This window comes from Mus caroli, chromosome 10 (genome assembly GCF_900094665.2).
Source record: "Mus caroli chromosome 10, CAROLI_EIJ_v1.1, whole genome shotgun sequence".
NCBI lineage: Eukaryota > Metazoa > Chordata > Mammalia > Rodentia > Muridae > Mus > Mus caroli.
In genome coordinates this window covers 16,208,295-16,231,330 of record NC_034579.1, presented here as the reverse complement: position 1 = coordinate 16,231,330, position 23,036 = coordinate 16,208,295, and the positions used below count along the sequence as shown (strand labels likewise).

The following is a 23,036-nucleotide window of genomic DNA, read 5'->3' as shown; positions in this document are numbered from 1 at the left end:
CAATTATTAGTTCTTCTACTATAAAGTGTTTTAAATATGTTTAGTGGCTGAGACCATGTGCATGTGGAGTCAGAGTTACAGGGGCCGGATTAAACTTGTGTCCATTTCAAGTGTGATGTGTACTCATAACTGCGGAGCCATCTTTCCAGGCCGCCGTTCACTTCTGACACATTGTGTTGATAAGTTTTAAGGGAATGCTACTGTGCTTGCCTATTCTACAACTTTGCTTGGTGTCTTTAGGGGTGCTGCCTCTGTTTCCTCCTCCTCCTCCTCTTCTCCTCCCTCCCTTTCCTCCTCCTCCTCCCCCTTAGGATCTTGCTGTGGAACCTAGACTGCCCTGAAACTTGTTATGTAGACCAAGCAGGCATTGAATTCAGAGATCACCCTGCCTGTATCCTAAAGTGCCAGGATTCAGGCCATGTGCTACCACACCCAACCTTGAGGCCTGTTTTAGTAATTTCTCTGCAATGGTCTTGTGTGACTGGATCCTTGTTCTGTGTTTATTCGTGTAGATCAAAAGTATAAGATGTCATATTGGTAACTCATGAAATAACCTGTAATTTCCTTGTGTTAATGTAAGAAGTAAATCACTACATTAGGGCAGATCACCTCACTTGCTGTTTCAAATACAATTAAGGGAGTATACTCTCTATTTCTTAAAATTAGTGGCAAACTCTTGGTCTCTCTTGACCAGGGAACAATAGCAACGATTCATCTCGGAGTGTTCTAAAGGAATTTGTTTCTTAAAATCAAGTCCCCTCTTACCCTAATGATGGATTGTGCACGTGCCAGTCACTCGAGGATGGTCTAGGGCTGTAGGCAGGTTTCTACCAACGCGTTGGTTATGGAGGCTTGTTCTGTGGTTAATGCCAATCTCCATTTGAGAACTTGTTTCTCTGTGATAGTCTTCTCATTCGTTAGTCAACTGTGGTAAGTACCTCGGACACTTACGGTAGAGCACCCAGTTAGCTGGCTTGTGCTCTGTGCTGTCATCAAAAGTGTGCAAGTTAGTCTTCGTATCCTGGAGCAGTGGACACCAGGTACTGTCTGGCTTTCCTTAGAGTTCCCCTCTGCTGTACCTCCTGCTTTACCTGGGGTCATTTCCATAAGGATGTCCCCAAGCCAAGTCTGGGGTTTGATTGATCATGAATCTGTCTCCTTTTGTTCCAGCCAAGTTATAAATGACACGTTTGTTTGCTGACTCGTTGTTAATGTCTCCTTTAACTAAGTCACACATGGGGAGACATTCTGTATTAGAGTCACGTGATGCACTCCAGCACCCTAATACAGAAACTTTAGTGAAGCAGAGGGTCCCTAAATGCTGGTTGTGTGAGCAAGTATTGAAAATAGGACTATAAAACTGACAGGATCATATCCAGCAGACTTTTACATTTATTATCAAAAAATAGCTCTAGGGCATGTGCCTTTCAGTTTCCCAGTTAATACATCTTCTTTTTCCATTAAGGCCTTCAGGAGAACGCCTTCTAGATACCAGTTCCTGCTTTGCTGGCCTGTAGATGGTGTTTGGGTGTAGCCGTACAAAATTACCTTCTCAGGAGCCCTGCAAGCCAGAAAGGATCGGGGAGGGCAGCCAAGGAAGTCAGTTCTACGTGTTTGAACCTTTAGGGCTGGGACTTTGTTCTGAACCTGGCAAAAGACAGAGTCCTCAGCTAGATCATTACCATGAGTGCTGTTATAACTAGGACTCTGTATGAAAGACCTTTGCCCGTTAGCCTTCATGTGGTCTTGAACTTGAGAGCATTATGGCCTCGAGACTCTGGTGGAACTCACCCAAGTCCTCCTGCCATCATACCTAAGAAGCAGAGCTAATTACGAAATGTTTATTTTGAGTTTGTGATATGTAGTCATTATGACCAGGTTTGAATCATTAGCATATGCTTTTGAACTGGAATTCACTGTTGAGGTTGTAAGTGGTAAGCCAGTGAGAAAGATCAGGAAATATCTTGGAAGAGACCTGGAGCTGCTGCTAAGTTAGCAAACCCCAGCCTGCGCCCCGCCCAGCGGCTCCCCCAGCTTTCCCCACCCACACCAGGGCATCTCACTAAGCCGCCCTCAGAAGTTTCCTTTTATGCTCCTCCCCTGTAAAGCCATCTCTGCCTCAGGTTTTATTTAAGACCTAGAAAAACAGGTTTCTTAGTGGGAAGCCCATTCAGTCAGCATTATAAAGACATGAAGTGGCTGCTGAGACCTTAGGTTTAAAAGCTCAGCAACGGAGTATTTACCCTAGGCTTGCTTGGGGAGCCATGGTTTCTTATGAATTTATTACAGCTAATTTCTTGTGTGACTCTACAGCGTTAGTCCTTTTCCTTATCTGCACGTGGTGGCATCAAGTATGAATAGAGCTCAAAAATAGCCACTTTTCACACTTCTACACAACAACTGGCCTGATAATATTCTCTCTCAATCCAGTTAATTCCACGCTCCTCTCCATATATAGATGCAGACAAGCATTTGAAGCTGCATGGCCTTCAGCTCCACACAGGCAGGTGCTCAGCAGTTCAGGGTTGCACGGATACCTACAGTATCCTACAGTATCTGTTTGCACTCTACCTACAGTAGTGTGAACCTGGCCGTTCACCGAGGCCCATAGACTTCAGCTTCAGTAAGCACTGGTGTGTCTGTCCTGTGCTGTGTGCCACATGTGGCCATGTATGTGAGTGCATGTTTCTACAGGCAGGTCTAGAGCTGCATCCCCTGCAACCCACATCTGTGTACATCTCAGACTTTAGCCTTTGGATATTAGGGATACTCAACCTGTGTCAATCTGCTTTGGCCTTAAAGGGGAAGGAGTGTTACAGAAAATGAGAAAACACTAGAAAGAAAAGATAACATAATAAAACCCCGCATGCAGATGGCCTCAGCCACTAAACATATTTAAAACACTTTATAGTAGAAGAACTAATAATTGGGAATATATATAGATGTGTGTGTGTGTGTGTGTGTGTGTGTGTGATCAGATGGCTAGTGTCATAGTTACCCCTGTATCCTTCCATAGAGGACTTCTATCTCCTCACCCACTTCAATCCCACATGCCACATCAGCTCCACACTGTACTTACATTTGCAAATTCTTTGGAATCTAGAAATAATTTATATTCTCACTAACAAACCCTTGCTGGAATGACAGCCTCAAAAATAGGACTTGAGTTCTGTCGTCAGCATCCATGGATTGGCATTCTGGCAAATACTTCAAACACTCTGTCTTCTGCTCTTCTGTGGCACAGTTTAGGCCTCTGCACTGGGGTTATCCCTTGCTTTCAGTAGTTAATACAGAGAATATCCAAATAAGTTGGGCTCTTCCTAGATATCCAGAAGATCTGAAATTTGAGTTTAGCCTGGGCTATGTAAGTTCTTGTCTCAATAAACAAACTAGCACACAGACAAAAAGCCACAAAACCAAATAAGCAAAAACAAAAAATGAAATATGAGGAAGGTGTCAGCAACTCACCTGGAATACTTCCTGGAAACAACAAATTAAAGTTATTCCTTGAAGCGCTGATATTAGTAGACCTAAGAGGTCAATGCAAGCAGACTAGCCTTCTAAGTGCTGAGCCATTGGTTAATCGTGCTTGGTTCCTAGGATTTGAACAGTTACCTGTTAACCATTATTTAAGCCTGTTTTCCATTGCAAGCCATTTCATTTCATTTTATCTGTCTGTAAAATATATTGATTATATACGGGCTGAGCACATTCTCCTGCATGCAATGACATGCAGTGACTTTCTCCCTAACACAGAAAGCCTGGGAGACAACTCAAGTCACCTGCTTTACAAAGGTTTAGAGACTCGGCAAAGAGAAAGCTATAGATCAAATGTTGTCTATTCGTGCCAACACTTTTTATCAAGTATTTTGAATAAAGATTACATTTAGGGTCTCCTAAGCAGATGAAAGTGATGCCAATCAATTTGATCCCAAGCGCTTCCTTACTAGAGCTGCTTAGGACGGTGGGAACAGTCAGTGGTCAGGTCCTCCAGCAGAAAGGAAGAGGGAGGCAGGGGGTGTGAGCAGCAGACTGCTGCTCACAGGCCAGGCCCCAGGCCTCTGGGAGCAAACACTGACCACTTAGCGGGTGGGCATTACAGTTGAGCATCACCTGCCGGATGGACAGACAGACAGGGCACACACACAGTAAAGGGCGTTTCACATTCTCTTCTCAGACCTTCAACCAGCAGAGGCTCTCCCTGGTGGGGAAAAAAGTTCTGTAAACGCAGCTTAACAGCAGCAGTTTTGCAGAACCACCATGCCATGATTTCAAGGGGAGATTTTATTTTGCTACAACTTAATCTGAGCAAAATCTTGAAACAAAATAGCTGCTACACCAGGCAAGTATATGCCTTCATTTTCTACACAGAATCAGAAAACAGCCCAATGGAGGAAAATCCCAGGGTATAATTACATGAACGCAGTGCTGCAGTGTGGAGTGGAGCAACTTTACAGAGCAGACACTCTCAAGAGTGACCTTGAAGGGCAGCTCTAATGCTCCCAACGCTTCTTAGAATTCCTATCAGACCTTAGTTCCTGCAAGTGTTCTTTTCTATACACTCTGCCCAGACACAGTATAAAAAGGAGGCATTCCGGCCCTAAGGCCTCCAGTCTAGAGAAGGGTCAGGTGAGTGATGGGGGAGTATTTCACTCTGAGATGAGAGTCAGGAGAGAAGGAAGCTAAGGCACACACTGGAAGGTTGTCTGTCCTTCTGCACCAGGATAGGGAGGGAGGCTGGCAGTGACAGGACTGATTCTTAGCCTGAGAGGAAGGGAGGTCTGGGAGGGGAGGACACTTGATCTGATTCCAAACCACGAGTTAGAATATCCAGACAAAGAAGAAAGGGGAAGAGGGTGGAGCAAAGACAGTGAGAAGGACAGAGAAGGGGGGGGGGGCACAGGGAAGGGCAGCTAGAGCAGAGTCTAAAGAACAGAATATAAGGGAATGAAGAGGGAGAGGGGACCAGATCACAGGAAACTCATGTCCCAGCATAAGGAGCTTGGGACTGTTTTTATGGCAGGGGTTTTAGAAGCACATGGCCTTGGCAATGTAGCAACTGAGGTAGACCAGTTGGTACACATTCTATTATAGAAGTGGTCACTGGAAGTATGACTGCACTGTGTGACAGCTGCCAATTAGCTCTTGCTAATTACTGAGGAAGAGATACGGGCAGGTGTGGCCTGGCTTCTAATTTTTATCAACTTGACAGGAGCCAGGGACAGCATCTAAGGAAATGCCTCCATCAGATTGGCCAGTAGGCAAGCTTTGGGCATTTTCTTGATTAATGATATAGGATGGTCTAGCTCAATGTAGGTGATGCCACCCTTGGGAAGGTGTTCCTGTGCTAAGAAAGCAAACTGAGCAAGCCAGGAGGAGCAAGGCAGCAAGCAGCATTCCTCCATGGTCCCTACTCAGTTCCTGCCTCTAGGTTCCTGCTCTGACTTCCCTTCAGGACATGTAACTAAACAGAAATAAATGTTTTCCTCCTTTATCACAGTGATGGAAAGCAATCCAAGATGAAAGGGAAGCTAAAATCCAGATTACTGTGAAAAACCTCTCTAAATGGAGGCTTAGTTTAAAAACAGAGGATAAATGAAAATACCTATAGATCAAACGTGGATCTGAATCTCAATTATGACATCAGCCCCAGTGGGAGGAGCATCACCACTGAGAAGGTCTAAAGCATGAAGCCAAGTGGGAAGACCTGCTGGCTACCGGCTTCCTGGCATGCCATGGAGGAGGAAGAATGAAAGCCAGAGGTGGTCGGGGGTCGGGGGTGGGGAATCCGTCCAGTTGGGGATCAGCCCTTCATCTTTTGAGGGTGGTATTTTCCAAAAGTAAGTTATTTGGAGGCAAGCTCACAAATGAAGGTGATGCTGGAGCTGGAAGGTGTATATTAAAGGAAGGTTTATATTAAAGGAAGGTTTATATTAAAGCCAAACATAGAATGCTGGGACACACTTGCAATCTCAGCACTGGGACGGTAGTAACAAGAAGATCAGGAAGAGTTCAAGGTTACCTGCAGCTCAGCATGAGTCTGTGGCCAGCCTGGGCTAACAGAGACCCCGCTTCAAATGAACAAACATGAAACAGACAAAACCCAGGAAAACAATGCCAAAAATGTCAGCACTTTAGGTGGTTCACAAGTGGTAGGGAAGTTATAGTGTGCTGTCCTCATCACGCTTTGGGGATAGACTTGGAGCCCTCCTGCCTGGGGTCCTGAGTATGCTTCCAGATACCAGACAGCAACCAGCCAGCTTCACTGTGGGCACTTCTCCCACCTTTGTTACTCTCCCCTTTCTCAGAGTTCCCCTCATTTTGGTTTACACAACTGTGTTACTGGCCATATTTGTCTTTTTCTACTAGACAGACACCACCTCTGAGAGCAAAAATACTCAATTATCCTTACATCACAGCACTCTATAACCCCCGGAATGAATAATGCCACAGTGAACATCTAGTGAATGTTGGCTTAGAGAGAAAAATGTCTTATTACTTAATAACATGCCATGCTTAGAAAACCTCAGATGGCATTGCCTCGGAACATAGCAAAGGCATTCACTTACAGAACTGCCTGCAAAACCTCGCTCAGGCAGGCCTAAGGTCAGCATCACCCAGAGGCTCAGCATTTGGGGGTCGACAAGCAGCAGGCTCTGTCTCACTTGCTGATTTAAAGGCTATATATATGTCAGCAACGGCGAGGCACGGAATGCATGTTCACGCCAATCCCAATCCCGTGGACATGTGCTCACTGCTTTAAGAAGTGATCCTGTCTGCTAGCTAACCAGATTCCTCTCTCACTCCAAGGAACTCAGAAGCCACGCCGCCTCGGAGTCTAGGTGGTGGTTGCCCCATTCATTCCTGTGAGTGTCTGGTGATGGTTCCTCAACAGTATGTACACCTGAGAATACAGTTCTCATCATTAGCCCTGAGTGAGCCTCGCCAGAAGCACTTCTCTTAATCAAGCCAGACAGCAAGGTTCTTAACTACTGATGACAGGGGAAAAACCTATTAGGCATGCAAACCAGCACCGTGCACCAAGTTCAGACATGGTTGGCTGATTAGGCCGTGGAATGGGAAGAAAACCAAATTTGATTGATTATCTTAACAGTTATACATAGAAGGCAACCTGTATCATCGGGTTCTGTTTGGAAATAGAAGCCCCGTTAAAAGTTGCAAAAGATGATATAATATAGCAATAGCGACTGTAAGGAACACCTGGAGGAGGAGCAGCAGCAGCAGCAAACTGTCTGTCCAGCTACAGTGCACTGACCAACCGGGCTTGTAGGTTTCATGATCGACTTTTAAAATTTGTTTTGTTTTCTGAGACTGGAACTCATGTAGCTTGGGCTTGCTCATCCAAAGGTAACCTTGAACTACTGGGTCTGTAGATTACACTTCATGGGACACCACACTCAGTTCACGCTATGCTGGGATTGAACTCAGGACTTCATGCATCCTGAACTCCCTTGTCCTCCTCTTTTTACCACAAGACCTAACCATGTCTGGCACCGGGAGTTTCTCAACACGAACCTATGTCACAGCTCTATAGGACAGACTCTGTGGGCCTATAAAGCAGTCTCATATGGCAACTTGGACTTAAGTAAACTAACTATAATAGATCAGTTCTCCATTGTTCTAGCTTTATTTCAAGTGCTCCTTAGCTGTACGTGGCTAATGGCTACCACACTGGACAGTGCGGAAATGAAACACGGCTGTGATTTTCTACTAGGCAGAGCGGGACTAGAAAATGGACATTCCTGCTACTCAGATGCTTGAAGAGAAACTTAAAACCACAGCCACAGTGCTTTTATTCATTAAGCATAATCGGAGATATCCAGAATTATTCATCAGCTCATTTTGTTTCCTAGGTCATAAATTAGAGACATATATGGATGTAAAGAAACCCTGGTCATCCTTAATAGAATGGAATCCTTCCCATGTACCCCAACCATCAAGCACACACACACATACACACACACACACAGACACACACACACACAGGCACACACAGACACACACACACAGACACACACACAGACACACAGACACACAGCCACACACACACACACACACACACACCACACACACACACCACACACACACACACACACCACACACACACACACACACACACCACACACACCACACACACACACACACACACACCACACACACACACACACACACACACCACACACACACACACACACACACACAGACATAAAAAGGGATAAACAGCAGGGGATCAGAACTCCTTGGTCTAAGATTCTTGGTGGACACCCAAACATCTTTAGACCTGACTTTCCCCTCTCTCCTTTTCTTTTAAAGGAACTACCCAAGGACAGGTTTTATTTGGAAGGAAAATTAAAAACAAAGAAGCCAGGAAGAAAAAGTCATGAAAACTAAGAAAAAATGGGTAGCTATCCAAAATGATAATTGCAGGACACTCCAGGGAAGAGTCACCGAGCCAGGATGTTTTGACAAATACACCGTGGGAATGCTTCAACAAATTGGCATTAACTTAAAAAAAAGTTCCCAATTCTGCAGAGAATAAGTGACTGGCTGCTGACCACCTGGAGGGGTCTCACTGAGAGCAGCCTGCTCAGACTCAGCTGTCAACCCATGAGCAACTGAAGAGATATTATACCCCCTCTACAGCAACACTGAGTTTCTGAGGTCGCTGGGCATTCCGACAGAAGCCCCGAGCACAGCAGAAATCATCTGCAGTGACAGTGCTCCTTTCAAGAATGGAAGAAAAACACACTTTGGGTTTAAAGTACACAGTTTCCATTATATTTAGCAAAAGCACCACAGTTCATTTTGGAGCTAGGAACAAAGCTTCAGTGGCTAGAGCCACACTATGGAAAATTTGATAATGTCGGTGATAGAATAATTTGCCAGTGACAGAATATAAGACCCAGTCAGCTCATAAAAATAAAGAGATAGGTACCTCTTCTGCTAGAGAGAACAGCTTGCGGGAAGACGCCTACAGGATGCTGGAAAATTTAAGTGCAATCCTAAAAGCCCTTCTTCAAAGATGTATGAGAGTGGCGACGAGACAACACCTCGCAAGGACATCCATGGGATTGAAGCCTGGGCAGCTGCTGCCATGTCACCAGCACAGGGGACACTCAAGGCTCAGCCCTCTGTTTTCTGTAGCCAGCATGTCTGAAGTGGCACAGAGTGCTCAGCAGCAGCAGTCAGAAGCTAGACCTCATGCTGCTCCCTCTCCCTGGCTTCCCAAGTTTGCCTGCCTTCCTTCCTTCTCCCTCAGCATCTGAGTAGAAGAAATCTGGAAGCATGCTCATCCTCTGCCCATGGAGAGGGAGCTCAAAAAAAAAAAAATCACTTTACCTAATCCGTCCTTTTTACAGAGAAGCTCATTTCACTGAAGTAAACAGAAACGATCTGGTGTGGCTACAAGAAAGTGAGGGTACTGTTCCTTTAAACCCCTTGAAGCCAAATTTATTCCCCCATGAGGTCAGAGTCACTGGCCCCTGTTTAAATGAAGGCGTGAACATTAAAGACCTTTATACTAGGAAAATAGTTTGGGTCTTAAAAAGTAAGCTGACCTGAAATAGACCAAACCTACAAAATTTATTTCCACTCCATCAGACTCCATACCCTGAGGGTGTGTGAGCGTGACCAGCAAGCTGTGTTAGGTCACGAGTATTCGAGAAGCAGGCATTGCGCGTGCAGTTCGGAACCCGTGCGATAATCAATGTAAGCACAGTGCTGGATCCGGCTCTGGTGAGGAGTAGGGCTGGTGCATACCTTTGGGTCTTCTGGCGTTTCCACTCTTCTGCAGCTCATCTTCCTCGTTAATGGTGAATAGAGCAAGGGGGATTGTCCTTGCAGGAGTCTTCTTCAGTCTCTCTTGTCGGATCGCTGTAGCTGACCCAGGCATAACGCTGCTACTTGTTCGGCAATTATATTAAATATATATGCTTATGTAATTGCAGCTCCCAGAAGCTGCTAGCTCCTAAGCTGCCTGTTCATTTGAGCACTTGTAATAGATCCCCTATGGGTAAACAGTGCGAACAGCTGACAGATACTACCAGCTACTTGGCAACTGAGGCCCTGCTGCTGCCCCTCACCTAGCAGCAGCCCCCTCCCACTTACTCCCCCCAATAGGCACAGGCACTGGTGAGTAAACACTCTCGCACATGCACACACGCGCACGCGCGCACACACCCATTCCAGAAGGCTTCTATTAAAGGCACGCAGGTTCTGATGCCTCCCTCGGACTGCCTAGCCTGGTCAATCAGAGCCAGCTTTCCCAGTCTTCTTTTTGCTACTGCACAGCAAAACATTCAGCATGCAGCGGAGGGCAAAAGATGACATGATGCCTGCTGTGAACAGTTGCCCTGACAACCCTGACATAGCCTAATGAAGGAGGCCTGGAGCAGTTCCAGCTGCCCTAGGATGCAGAGTCCTCAGAACCCACCAGCAGAGGCTTAGCTGCACAGGGCAGCTTCCTCCTCCTCTGGGTGGCAGAGCTGAGCGGGGAATGGTGGAGCAGGAGAAACGGGTTCGTCCGCAAGAGCAGCAGCTAATTCTTCAGTACAGGAGATGGGTTTTCCTTCTCCCCCTCCCTCGGTGGTCTATTACAGTAAGTAAGGATAAGGCAGGCATCCCGCCACCGCTGCCTCACTCTCCCAACATGAACACCCATGTTTATATAGGTTGAGCCTTGGTGGCATCTGTCCTGATGTATGGGGCTTCGAATTCATTTTCAATGTGTTCTCAACTCATGTATAAACTCTCTCAAGATACACTGTTCGCTTCATTCGTGAGGCCCACCAGCACATCACCGAGATCCTCCAAGGAGACCAGAAATTGGAGACTGCCTCTTTCAACTAAAAACATTTTCTCTGAAAGTCGGGCTGAAAGGACAGAGACAAAGCCAAAGAGGGGAGTCCCAGCTGCCTGCCACTGCATGACAGCTCTCCTTATCCCAATGCCCCGGAGTCTGCCAAACAGGTCTCAGCTAGTCACCCAGTTTCAGTTCTTTAGGACTATTCTCTCAGAAGCATGCAGCCGTATAATTTTTGTTTTGTTCTGAAGTAAGTTTGCTCATTTTAAGACTTTCCATTTTTATGTTGCTTCAAATTTGTACAGTATTTTTTTAAAAAATCAATAGTTTTTATAGCAACAAATAACAATTCAAAAATGCTAATTGCTAAATGAAGGAAAAAGTTATTTTCTTTTGGCCTTTAATCCAAATTAAATCTAATGTCAAAGGCAATCCTTCCCCTAAATGACTCTCCTACACATTGTCAAAGATTCTAACTCGGCATATGTGTGGGATGGGGGTTACCTGGGGTCCCATGCCAAGGTGCCACCTGAGAAATCACACCATGTGACAGACCTTTGGGGGAAGGGAGGGGAGCAAGGATCTGGAGAAGGGGTGGAGGCAGACAGACAGGAGCAAAGTCATGAGGGCAGAGGAATGGGGGTCAGAGGACGACAGGAAGAGATGCCAGCAGACTGGCTGGGGAATCAAAAAGTCCTTTTTATAAAAGTCACCTGGTGAGCCACCTGCACTTGGGAGCAGGTGATGAAGTGAGTCATTGCTAGGTCCCTGAAGGAGTCTAGTGGCATCGCCTGTAAGCTAACATGTCTTTTGTATGAAACAAACTTGGGCTAGTGTACTTTACTCTTAGTGGCCCAGTTTTCACTGGACAGCTGGGCGATGACTATTTTATCAGGTTGAGGGTAAGGGTTAAACAAATACAGCGCTCATAACAGGTGGCTGATAAATAAAAGGTTACTACATCTACAGCACACCCACTGTAACCAGCACAGTGTTTTGCATTTATCTTCAAGGTGTTTTCTTCTCTACTATAAACCCTCTTGAGACACACCATGTTCATTCCTTTGCATCGCCCTGCCCACTGCTGGGTATAATGGCTAGCAAATCCCACTGAAATGGATAAATTCTCAAAACCCTTTCCCTCCAAAGGCTTGGGATTTAACTAAGTGAATGCACAGTTAGATCCAGACTGGGGGCTTGAAAGCGTGCAAGGAGAATTGTGTTAGCCTATGTGCTACTGGGTTAGGCAAACACAGACTGTGGGTCCCTTACTTTCAGGGGGAGTTCACAAGGCCTCACAGCAAAGCAAAGGCTTTGGAGTTTAATTTGTCCACACTGACAACAGATTTCCCCAAGAAGCTTCATGTGCCGGGGCTTAGGGAAGAGCAGTGAATCGACAGAACTCGGGACCCAAGTCATTACCCACCATGGCCAGCTGGTGACTCGGTTCCTTTTGTGTCCACATCAGTAGGCAGTCCCTCAATGACAGAGTGGATTCTTTACTCTCTAGCCTGAGAGACCATGAAATATGATTTATATCTGGGTGAAAATCACCTAAGTGAAGGCTTTTGCTTTAACACGATAAGCTATTTTTGACAACCTTTCCTGGAAGGAGTGAAACCCTGAATGAAGGGCCAGAAGTGACCTCTAAAGAAGCCATGAGTCCAACGATAGAGCAAGAACCCCGACTGGAAACACGCTCCGCTTTACCACAGCAGAGGCTGTGCTAGGCGCTTTGGAAATGTCACAGTGAGTGTCAGAAGAGCACTGAGCCACCACCACCTGACTGACAGGAAATGGGCACAGAAAGACCAAAGTCAAGTAGCCAGCTGGGTCACCTGCCTTAGGCCTCAAGACACATTTGTCCTGGGGCTTTATGAATCCTGACTGCTGCCAAGCTCTGTCAAGCTGTGATTATCATGGAGAAGGAAACAGCCCAATACCAACTAATGATAAAACTGAGTTCTCCTACCCACGAAGCACACAACTTCCCATCTTCCTACTATTGCCCACGGAACCTCCTCTCAGCCTGAGGTTGATTTCTTTAATGTTCCAATCCAATATTTGATATAGGTGTTTTTGCTCTTACATAGACCTAAGAATATTGAGACTTGGTCTCCTTTCATTGAGGACACACATTTGATGCAGTTTTCTTTTTGGTGTATGTGGTTGTGGTATATTCATATGCTCACTAATGTGGGTGTGTGTGGAGGTCAAAGGTTGACATGAAAATGCCTTCAACCACCATCCACCTTATGTTTGAGACAGGGTCTCTCTGAACCTGGAACTCACCATTGCAGTTACACTGGTTAGCCAGGGACTCCCTGGGATCTGCCTGTCTCCATGCTCTCACTAATGGGGTTAAAGACAGGGGCTGCCAATGGCCAGCTCTTATGTGCATTTTGGTGTTTGAACTCAGGTCCTCATGCTTGCACAAGGAGGGTTTTGTCAGGTGAATCATCTCTCCAGTCTGAGATCAGTTTCGTAAGTGTCTCAATCCAGCCTTTAATGGATGGGATATAGAAGTTTACTCTTACACAATTTCAGGGTTGATCTCCCAAGGGCAGGAGGTAACCAGGTAACTACTACTTCGTTTCAGACCAGACGAGGTGCATATTTGACCTATCAAAGCTGACCTGGCCTCCAGGTTCCCCAGCATCCCTCAGGCCCTACCTGGTATACCCAGCCCCCAACCCTTCCCTCAGAGGCTCTTCTCTATGTAATCCACACATCCTGGTCTCTCTTTGCCCGAGTTTTTTTCTATCTCTGCCCTCTCTTTCTCCCCACTTTCCTGGCCTCCTTCCTTGGGGTCAGTGAACTCACCCACCTGAGAGTAGCTTCCCCAAAAACCTGCGTTTAATATAACCTAATATGTCTTGAATTGACTCACTTCACTGGTGGAAAAATAACTTACCAACTACCACCTTCACTCCAACCCCTTTGGCTTTCATACTCTGATTCTCAGCAAAGGCAAACGAGAGAAGGGGGATGGCAAGGCCTTAAATTTAAATACTCCTCAAAGTAAAATGGGCACCACTCTGACCCTCCCCCGCAGCCAGTCCCTTTTAATTGGAGACAGGATCTTGCTCTGTAGCTGAGGCTGGCCTGGTGCTTGCTTGCATCACAAGTTGGCCTAGATCTCTAAGCTCATCCTGCACCAGTTGCCCAATGCTTTACAGGGGCACCTGGCACCTACGCACACATGACCACATGGGGATCACAACCATGCTTCCCAGGTTTCTGTGCTGCACGGAGATCCGCAGAGCCCACGGATGCACTCAGGAAATCTGCCTAATCGGTGAGAAGTATAGCCACAACTTCCCTTTCTAAAAGCCCACTGAGCTTCATAAAATCGTGTTGCAGGCAGAGAAAGCCTAATTTGGGCTATTCGAGGACTCTAGTTAAAAACAGAAATTAAGACCACTGGGCTGAGCGGCTGCTGCTGGTAAATTACAAGTTCTATATGTGTGCTGCTTACTTTTCAATAGAGCCCAGAAATAGCAAAATTCTTTCCAATATTGTTTTATTATTAAATAAAGGTGACTGATCCTTGAAAACTACCAGACTTTGTGATTTTAAAAATATCTGATATATTCTCCAAGGTAAGCAGTAATTTACTTCCAGCAGGGGTCTTTAGAAATCCACACTTGAATGCAAGTATAAAACCTTGTATGGCTTGAAAGTAGCAAGGCTAGCTAGAGCAGGCTGACACGGGATCAAGTCACCTCTGGGAACAAAGGGGCCCGACTGGTTCTTGGCCATTTCATCCTTGAAGCTGAAGGGCTCCCTCAGTTTCCTGGGATGCTGCTGCTTGGTGGTGGTTTCTGTGGTAACAACGCCACAACACTCTGTCACCTTGCAGCATGAGGACTTCTGAGACACACAAAGACACTGCACAAAGATGCTGACCCCTTGAAAGGAAAATCAAAAGGCAGGTTTTGCTTTGTTCTCTATTTGCCCACCTTTTGTTAACTGACATACGAGAGAAGCTGTAAGTACTACACTAGTAGCGGCAGAGCTATCAGCCAAAAGTGCCAGAGCCCTGCAGTGCCTTTTATAACATTTCTATAAACCATCAGTCTACATTAAGCACTCCAGTGACAACAGAGTGCATTTTCCCATGCCTGTCCTACCACAGCTAACGTGCCCTGCTATAATGTATACACTACGCTGGTTCTGACCCTTCCTTAAACCCCGAGTATCACTAGGTAACATGGGAATATTATCAAATGCAGCATTGAACTTTAACCGACTAGCATCACGCTAGAATGCTTCTTGCCCTCTTGGTCATGACCATCATTGGTGATACCTCGTGAATACACATCACATGGACTTCTGAACTTGATAAGAACTATGGATAAATGGCCTCTCCTCTCACAGTAACCTCTTCTTAGGACAGATATCCAGTTTGGGGGGCTGGTGAGATGGCTCAGCACTTATGAATTTATACTGCTTTTGCAGAGCATGTAGGTTTGATTCCTGACACTAACATCAGTAGCTCACAGTTCCCTCTAAATTCCAGTTCAAGGGAATCTGATGCCCTCTTCTGGACTCTGTTGTACCCACACTCATATGCACATACTCAAATGCAGACACACACACACACACACACACAGGCGCACACATCATCATTAACATTATAAACAATAGTAATAATAAATCCTTAAAGAAGGGGTCAACCTCCCAGACAACAAAATAAAGCTGCAATAGCACATGCATGGCCCAGAGTCACCACATATCAACGTGACAAGGCGGTAAAAATCCTCACAGTATCAAAGTCAGCAGGTGCCCAGCATGGAGGATAGCGTAGTCTTTATGCTGGCCCTTGTACTACACGGCTCTGAACAAGGTGCTTCCGAGTTACACCACACTCTGTAGAAAGAACTGTGGAGGCTTATTGACAGCACTTTCTCTGAGCATGGAAGATTTGGAGTAACAGATGAAGGTTAACATATGGAGGGATTTCTAGACCATACTCCCCACCCCCTCTTTGGAGACAGACTCCCACACTTTGTAGCCCAGGCTGGATTGTGAGCTCATGAGCCTCTTAGACCTACAGTTCACAGGCACACCACTGTGCCAGGCAGAACCAAGACCAGTGGCTGCAAGTTAATGGAATGTAACAAGCTATTTCCTCATCACTGAAGGCAGCCATGTACACACACGGTGACCTGGATGCTGCTATTAGACTAATGTGTTGTGTAAGGGCTGGGCTTTTAAGGCCCCGTCAGCCCTTTCCCGGACTTGTACTTCCTACTTGGTGAAGATGAAATGTAGAGTTATGTACCCAGGAGGAAACGGCGGAAGAAAAAAAAACAAAATGAGTTAAGCCCTTCTTTTGTTGTCACAATCTCGGTGCTATCCATAAAAATGAACCTTACATAGTTTCATTTTGCAAGTAGATTCAGGTCTGTCTTACTGGCAGTCCAGAGATTTGAGCTTTAATCATCCACTCTCCTCTGGGTAGGAGACAGCCGTACTATGCTGATTTCTGCCCCTGTGATACACAGATGTGTCTCATTCTTACTTAACTTCATGAAAAAAATGAGAAAGCTACACAGCTCTTCCCTCATTGAGACAATCCTAGGGTGGGTCGCCCTGACTCTGTGGTAAAGAGGTTTAGGGGTGAAGGTAATACAAACCATTAGCAAACGGCCACTCGGGCATTCATTTGCGGCCACTCGGTCATTTGCAGGCATTTTAAGGACAGTGACCACTTTGTCTCCAGGTCAGTGAAGAACTGAGCACATGACAACACACCCAACGTTCAGTTCAGAACGCGCTCAACCTTTGCTGCTTCGTCTTCTTTCCCCATCTTTCTCCTTCAAACTCCCTAAAGTCAAAACAGGCAATAGAGAAGACATTTTTTCTAACACAGTCTTAAGAGCCAGAGATGTAGCAGGACTCAGGTTTAACTCCATTAAAAACAGTTCTAATGTTCTCTCCTTAACCTCACAAATCAGAATGGATTTCCAAAAATACATTCAAATGTATCACTTCCATAAAAGATTTGCACAAATGTTGGGAAAAATTTGATCTTCTGAGGGCCCGTGTATCAACCCAGACAAGCAGAAACACAAGTATCTTTAGTTCAACACACAGTAAACTTGTGCAATATATGCACAATTTTGAAGAGAAGTTTAGAAGCCTCAAGCCCTGCAGCTTGTACAGCTGCAGGGCTTCTCTGCTGAAGTTTTGACACAGAATTCCTTTCCCAAGAAATCTGTGTTTTGTTTTTAGTTAAGGCTTACCCACATGTCCAGGGCTATCTATTTAAAGTCAAATGATTGCAAAGGTCTCTCTATCCTATCCCACATTCTAAGCAACAAGTCACAAGTCCATGTGTCAGTGGTCACAATCTCCACTGACTAGAATGGATACTATTAACATATAGTTTCCCAACATAACAATACTGTTAAAATGATGAGTAGACAATTGAGATCAGGATACTTCAGACTAGACCTATCAAATCCCCTTTCAGTTTTATAAATGATCTCCCATTGAGAATTCAATGGCAAGCTTAAAAGTATTAGCAAATAAATCATTTCTGTAATTTGAGAGGTAAGCAGCCTGGTTTTCTTAATATTAAATGGAATACAGAGTGTACACCTTCCTCTCCCCTCTCTCTCTCTCTCTCTCTCTCTCTCCTTCCCTCTATTATAAAGCAAACCCACAGTCTCATTTAGAAACTCAAAGATGCAGTTTTGTGGCTAGGTTACAGGAAGGTCAGATTGTATGAGCGTGCAGCTGGGGAGTGGCGAGGGAGGGAGTTGGCAGCCGTCATGTTAGCACTTGGGAGGCCAGGGCAGGGCTGAGTTTGAAGGCCCTGCCTCAAAGATGAAAAGCAAAAGCAGTATATGAAGCTTTGAATACTAACCGTGAACACTTAATGGTTTGACAGCTAGAACCATTTCTGACAGAAGAAAACCAGACACACAGTTCTCCAAGACTCTTCTGGAAGTAGACTAGAGGAAGTAGCGCCTAGCAGAAAAGCCAAGTGACAATCCTGGCAGGGTGAGTCTGGGGCTTGGTCTGCTCTCACTCCATCAGTGAGAACGGTGGGCAAGCATGAGTGTCAGCAGCCATCCAGGACATAAAAGGCCAAACTGGAGAGATGAGACATATGTAGGATTAAATCAAAAGCCTACTTTGAAAAATCTGCAAATGTAAAGCAAAAAAGATTCTGAACACAATAACTGATCTCAATCACAGCAAGGTATGAAGCATGTAATTCCCACCAACTGCCACTACCACCAAACCCACCAACTACCACTACCACCAAACCCACCAACTACCACTACTACCAAACCCACCAACTACCACTACTACCAAACCCACCAACTACCACTACTACCAAACCCACCAACAAGCCACTACTACCAAACCCACCAACTACCACTACCACCAAACCCACCAACTGCCACTACTACCAAACTGTTTTTGGCAAACTTTCTCTTAAAACATCCTAATTATACTTTTTATCATAAGTCAAAATGGCTACACGGTTACATCAACTAACTCTTTGAAGTGCTTTGAAAACTGTTACATACACACACACACACACACACACACACACACACAATGTTGTAGTGAGGGAACTGAACTGTTTTTTTTCTCCTAACTATCCAGTACCTGTTTGTACAGAGGCCTGGAGGAAACACTGCTCCCTGCTCCCCCATGTCCCACACCCACGAAACTAGTCCCTTAAGTACCCAGAAAAGGCATTCTCCAGCTCTCTGGAAATAGGATATTGCTTATAAACAAAGGATAGGTGTTTACACAACTGTTTGTCTTAAAAATATTGTAATACTGAAACCTGTTCCAGAATGTGTTTCCAGACAGATATGTCTGTAGCAACAGGAAATGAAAAGGTGACTTGGGTACTGAGGACATAGATGGCTCAATGTAGCACCTGTCATGCAAGTATGAGGACATGAGACTGAATTCCCAGAATCCACGTAAAGGCCATGTCTATGGCAGAGATGTCTTCAAGCCCAGCACACCTACGCGGGGCCAGGAGATGGAGACAGGAGAATCTCTGGAAGTTTATAAGCCAGCAAGCCCAGTATACATAGAAGAGGAAAACAAAGACTGACTCAAAGTGGAAGTTGAGGACACACACCCAGGTCCTCAGACCACCCACCATGGTAGGTGCATGTATGAATGTACACACAGACAGACAGACGGATGGATGGACAAACACACTATACTATGTTTAAGGTTGACTTACTTTATGTGCGGCAGTGTCTGGCCTGCCTGCGTGCATGTGTACCACGCACATTCCTGGTACCTGCAGAAGAGGCAGCGGATGCCCTAGAACTGAAGTTCCAGGCGGCCATGAGCCACCGTGTGGCTGCGGGCAACCAAGTCCCCCATGAGAGCAGCCAGTGCTCTTAACCTCTGAGACTTTTTTTTTTTCTCAGTGTGCTCCCAGGACCCACTGCGGTTTATTTGTAGGACAAATGGGGAAAGGGGTTATTATTGTTAGTCTAAGGGGAGATGGGGGGGGTCTTCCTCATCAGAGTCAAACTCAACATTTTCATCCTTTATCCATCAACCTCGTCCATCTGGGACCCATCCAGAGCTTCGGAGGGTAAGGTAATGGTTCAGGACTTGTTTGGTGTCGTTTGGTGGGGCTCATGGGTGCAGAGGCTAAGAGAGCTGCTGACTCTTTGGCATCTGATCTCTCCCTAGGCTCAGGTTCCTTACTGATCTCTGCACTCTGGAGTTGGACCTCTGGAGTTGGCAAAGGAGGACTGGAGACAGAGGGAGCAGGGGCTTCTGGTCTGTGCTTCCTCTGGCAGCAACTGTTATAGTGGGGAGGTCTGTGTAGAGCATTCTGGGTGATGATTCGAGTCTGGGTTAGCAAAGGAGCCTCAGTTTTGCTTTCTGTCTTCAATTCATTCTGCTGTCTTGGATTTTGCTCTGTTCCCTTGCCTGTCTGCTTTTTGCCATAGAAAAGCTTCAGACTAGACAAATGCTTCTTGCCTGCACGGTGGGCTGTCAACATGGCCAGCGTGTCTAGTACTGGTCGATGGGGGCAGATGGCACAAGCAAAGCGTCCATCCCGCAGCATAAGCGCCTCGTCCTCAGGGATGTAACTAGCCAGCAGGTCCCCAACTCTCCGTTTTTTGAGCACATTGAGTTGACTCCAGTCGTCCCCTTCCCTCTTAAAAGACATAGCGACTGTGAGACTACGATAAATTCCCCTATGCCTGCTTCGCTGCTCCTTTAGGCCCAACCTCTGAGACTTTTAACAGCTAGTTCCTTTCTATTTGGTTGCTGGGATCAAATACAAGGCCTGCGCGTGCTAGTAAGAGGTTTACCCTCAGGCCTGAACGCTTTGTAAAGCATAAAGTCCTTCATAGTGGTTTGGAATACTCAATGCATGAGCCCCATCCCCCAAGTTCTGTCTGAACCATTTGCAGGATTTAAAGTAGACTTTGCCCTTCTGACACCTCACCCATCCCGTCTCTCTTTCCAAACTGCTCTGGAGACTGACTTTCTCGTGTCCAGCAATGCACCCTGTGGCACCATCACAGCTCTGCATGGCTTTCCTTACATCAAGGTTAGATTCTGTGCAGCACCAGCCATCTGATGGGCAGCGCCACACTCATCCCCTCTGTGCTCTTGTCCATGAGCAGCAGATAAATCTTGGCCTTGCTGAACTTGGAGGAGGGCTGAAATGGAATCCTCGACTTTGCCTTTAGGACCAGGAGGTCCGTGAAGAGGATTGGATAGGAAATGCAAATGCAGAGTTTTGTTCTGTGAGGGAGGCTTCACTGGGCCACAGGCTTACACAGTTTTGCTGTCTAAAGTCATTTGAATCACATAGCTCTCCTAGACCAAAACGGCTCATTCTCCTGCTTCTCAGATTTGAACACTTTCTTCCAATGGCCAAGCCATCTCCTGCACTTTCACTTTGGTTCTTAATGGTGTCTGTGTTTTACACAGTACCTTACAGAGCACTGGATATATAGAAAAAATGTATCTTCATAAGGGGGCTTGAAATTATAAGGTCACCATCAGAAAAAAAAATTATTTCTTTCTTTCCTTTCTTTCTTTCTTTTTGGTTTTTCGAGACAGGGTTTCTCTGTGTAGCCCTGGCTGTCCTGGAACTCAATCTGTAGACCAGGTTGGCCTCGAACTCAGAAATCCGCCTGCCTCTGCCTCCCAAGTGCTGGGATTAAAGGCGTGTGCCACCACACCTGGCCTGGATTTATTCTTAATGCTGAATATATCCGTAAATAATAATCTTCCATTTCCTATAACATATTTATTGAAGAATATTCATACCATTACTATTCATAACAAAGGACCTATTCAGAGACTGAGAGCTCATTTGAGGCAGCGAAACATTTTAATTTTGCCAAGTTTTTTTTCTAAATGAGATAAAACCTAAATCACAACCAAGTCTAGTTTCACAAGTCATTTCTTAAAGACTTTTTCTTTCAAAGATTTACTTATTTATTATATGTAAGTACACTGTAGCTGTCTTCAGACACTCTAGAAGAGGGGAGGGAGTCAGATCTCATTACAGATGGTTGTGAGTCACCTTGTGGTTGCTGGGAATTGAACTCAGGACCTTCGGAAGAGCAGTCGGTGCTCTTAACCACTGAGCCATCTCTCCAGCTCTCACAAATCATTTCTTAAAAGAGAAATTAGTGTCTTGCACCTGGACCCCATACAACCAGGGCTTTCTCGACTTAAGGAAGTTTTTTCTAAAACTGGTGACTTTCAGAAATGAAATCACTTCCTGAAGCACTCTGCTTCATTTTGTCTGAAGAAGCCGAACTGTCTCTTGCTTCTCCTGAAAGCCTAGTAGAAGATGAGCTACACCGGCCTCCCATGTTCCCCACAGAGGGATACCTTAGCTCAAATGGGTCTGAGAAGCCCATCCTCACCTTCCAAAGGGAATGGAAGTCTATCTTCATGGCTTAAACATATTAACTTTTGTAGCAATAATATTTTAAGAACTTAAAATAATAAAATCACTTTGTGTAAGATAAAAATAAAATGAAAATGAGCTAAGAGGTGCTGCTGTTGGTGCCTCATTCAAAGACACAACATAATCCAAGCATCCTGCAGACCAGATCAGAGCGATCTTCTAATAGAACGCTAAGTCACATTTGGACAGGTGAAAAGCTGCCTTGGTGGCACCTTTTATACCAGGCCTTACCTGGTCCAGTGAGATCACACAGCTACAATTAGCTCTGAGTCAGCACTGCATTCCGACGCCCTCTCTAGGGTGAGCTCACCAATTTAAGTAGAACCTTGCTTGAGAAACGCAGCATGTCAGGGTATGCCCGTCTTTGCATGGTGACGCAGTATTAATCCTTTATAATAAACAGTTCATACTTCACTGTGTCAGGGATGCTTCTCCATCTTAACTCATTTCTTCCCTGAGAGGCTGGTACTACTGGGCCTTCAGTTTTAAAAGGAGATGGTAGCTTATGTGAGTTGTCAAGATTCCACAGGCAGTAAGTGGTAGAAGAGAGGCTCCAGTGTCCTTGTACCAAAATTAGTATTACCCCTGAGCAGTTTTAGTTTTAGGAGCAAGGCCTTGCTTCATCCTTGCAAGATCTGGCAACACATTAAATTATTTTCAGTATAAATCTAAGGAGGAATCAAAAACATTTGTTTTTAGGGGCCAGTTCTTGTTATTTTGGTCCTAGGTCTATGGTAACAAGCACTAGGATAAGCTACCAGAAGAGAGAACCACAGAAATCCAGCTCTGAAGGTTGCTGAAGGTTGGCCCTCACTTCAGATTGCAACAGATGGCTTTGCAAATATGCAGCAACAGACACAAACGCAACACAGAAGCCCCTCTAGACATTTCAGCACATGAAGTATTGTGGTACCAGAGAGTAATTGAAGGTGATATCTGGAGTGTGAAGCATCCTGTGGAGAAAAGAGCAAGAAGCAAGGATGCCCTGAGCTGTGGGAACCGCAGCGCCTGGTGGGAGGGATGGAGAGGGAGGGAGGACACAGTGGCCTGAAGGCCATCAGCCTCCAGTAGCACAGGAGGCTCAAACAGAGCAGATGGAGAGAGAGGAACGCACCCTGTCAGCTATTTATAGATGCTGAAGAACCAAGGTGGTTAGAGGCCACGGGGTCACCACAAACTTCTCGGGAAAACTTCTTGCCATCTACTTATTCCAAATTAACCTTTCCCGTTTTTGAGGGGAGAAGGAAGAAGACTGAACACTAAAGG

General features: G+C 45.5%; 1 protein-coding gene and 1 pseudogene across 4 annotated transcripts in view; both read right to left on the bottom strand.

The window, feature by feature from the left end:
• Map7 (microtubule associated protein 7) overlaps positions 1 to 23,036 on the bottom strand; it is a 132,902-nt gene that overhangs the window by 100,009 nt on the left and 9,857 nt on the right. Inside the window, exon 1 of one of the 4 annotated variants that reach the window (XM_029482840.1) lies at positions 9,781 to 11,137. The exons of 2 other annotated variants lie outside the window; for them this stretch is intronic. In XM_029482840.1, the coding sequence (XP_029338700.1) occupies positions 9,781 to 9,913 (133 nt within the window). In that variant the 5' untranslated portion in view covers positions 9,914 to 11,137. Of the gene's footprint in view, positions 1 to 9,780; positions 11,138 to 23,036 lie in introns of those variants that run through there. One more of the 4 variants, XM_029482841.1, reaches the window with a different exon arrangement.
• LOC110302893 lies at positions 19,022 to 20,899 on the bottom strand (annotated as a pseudogene).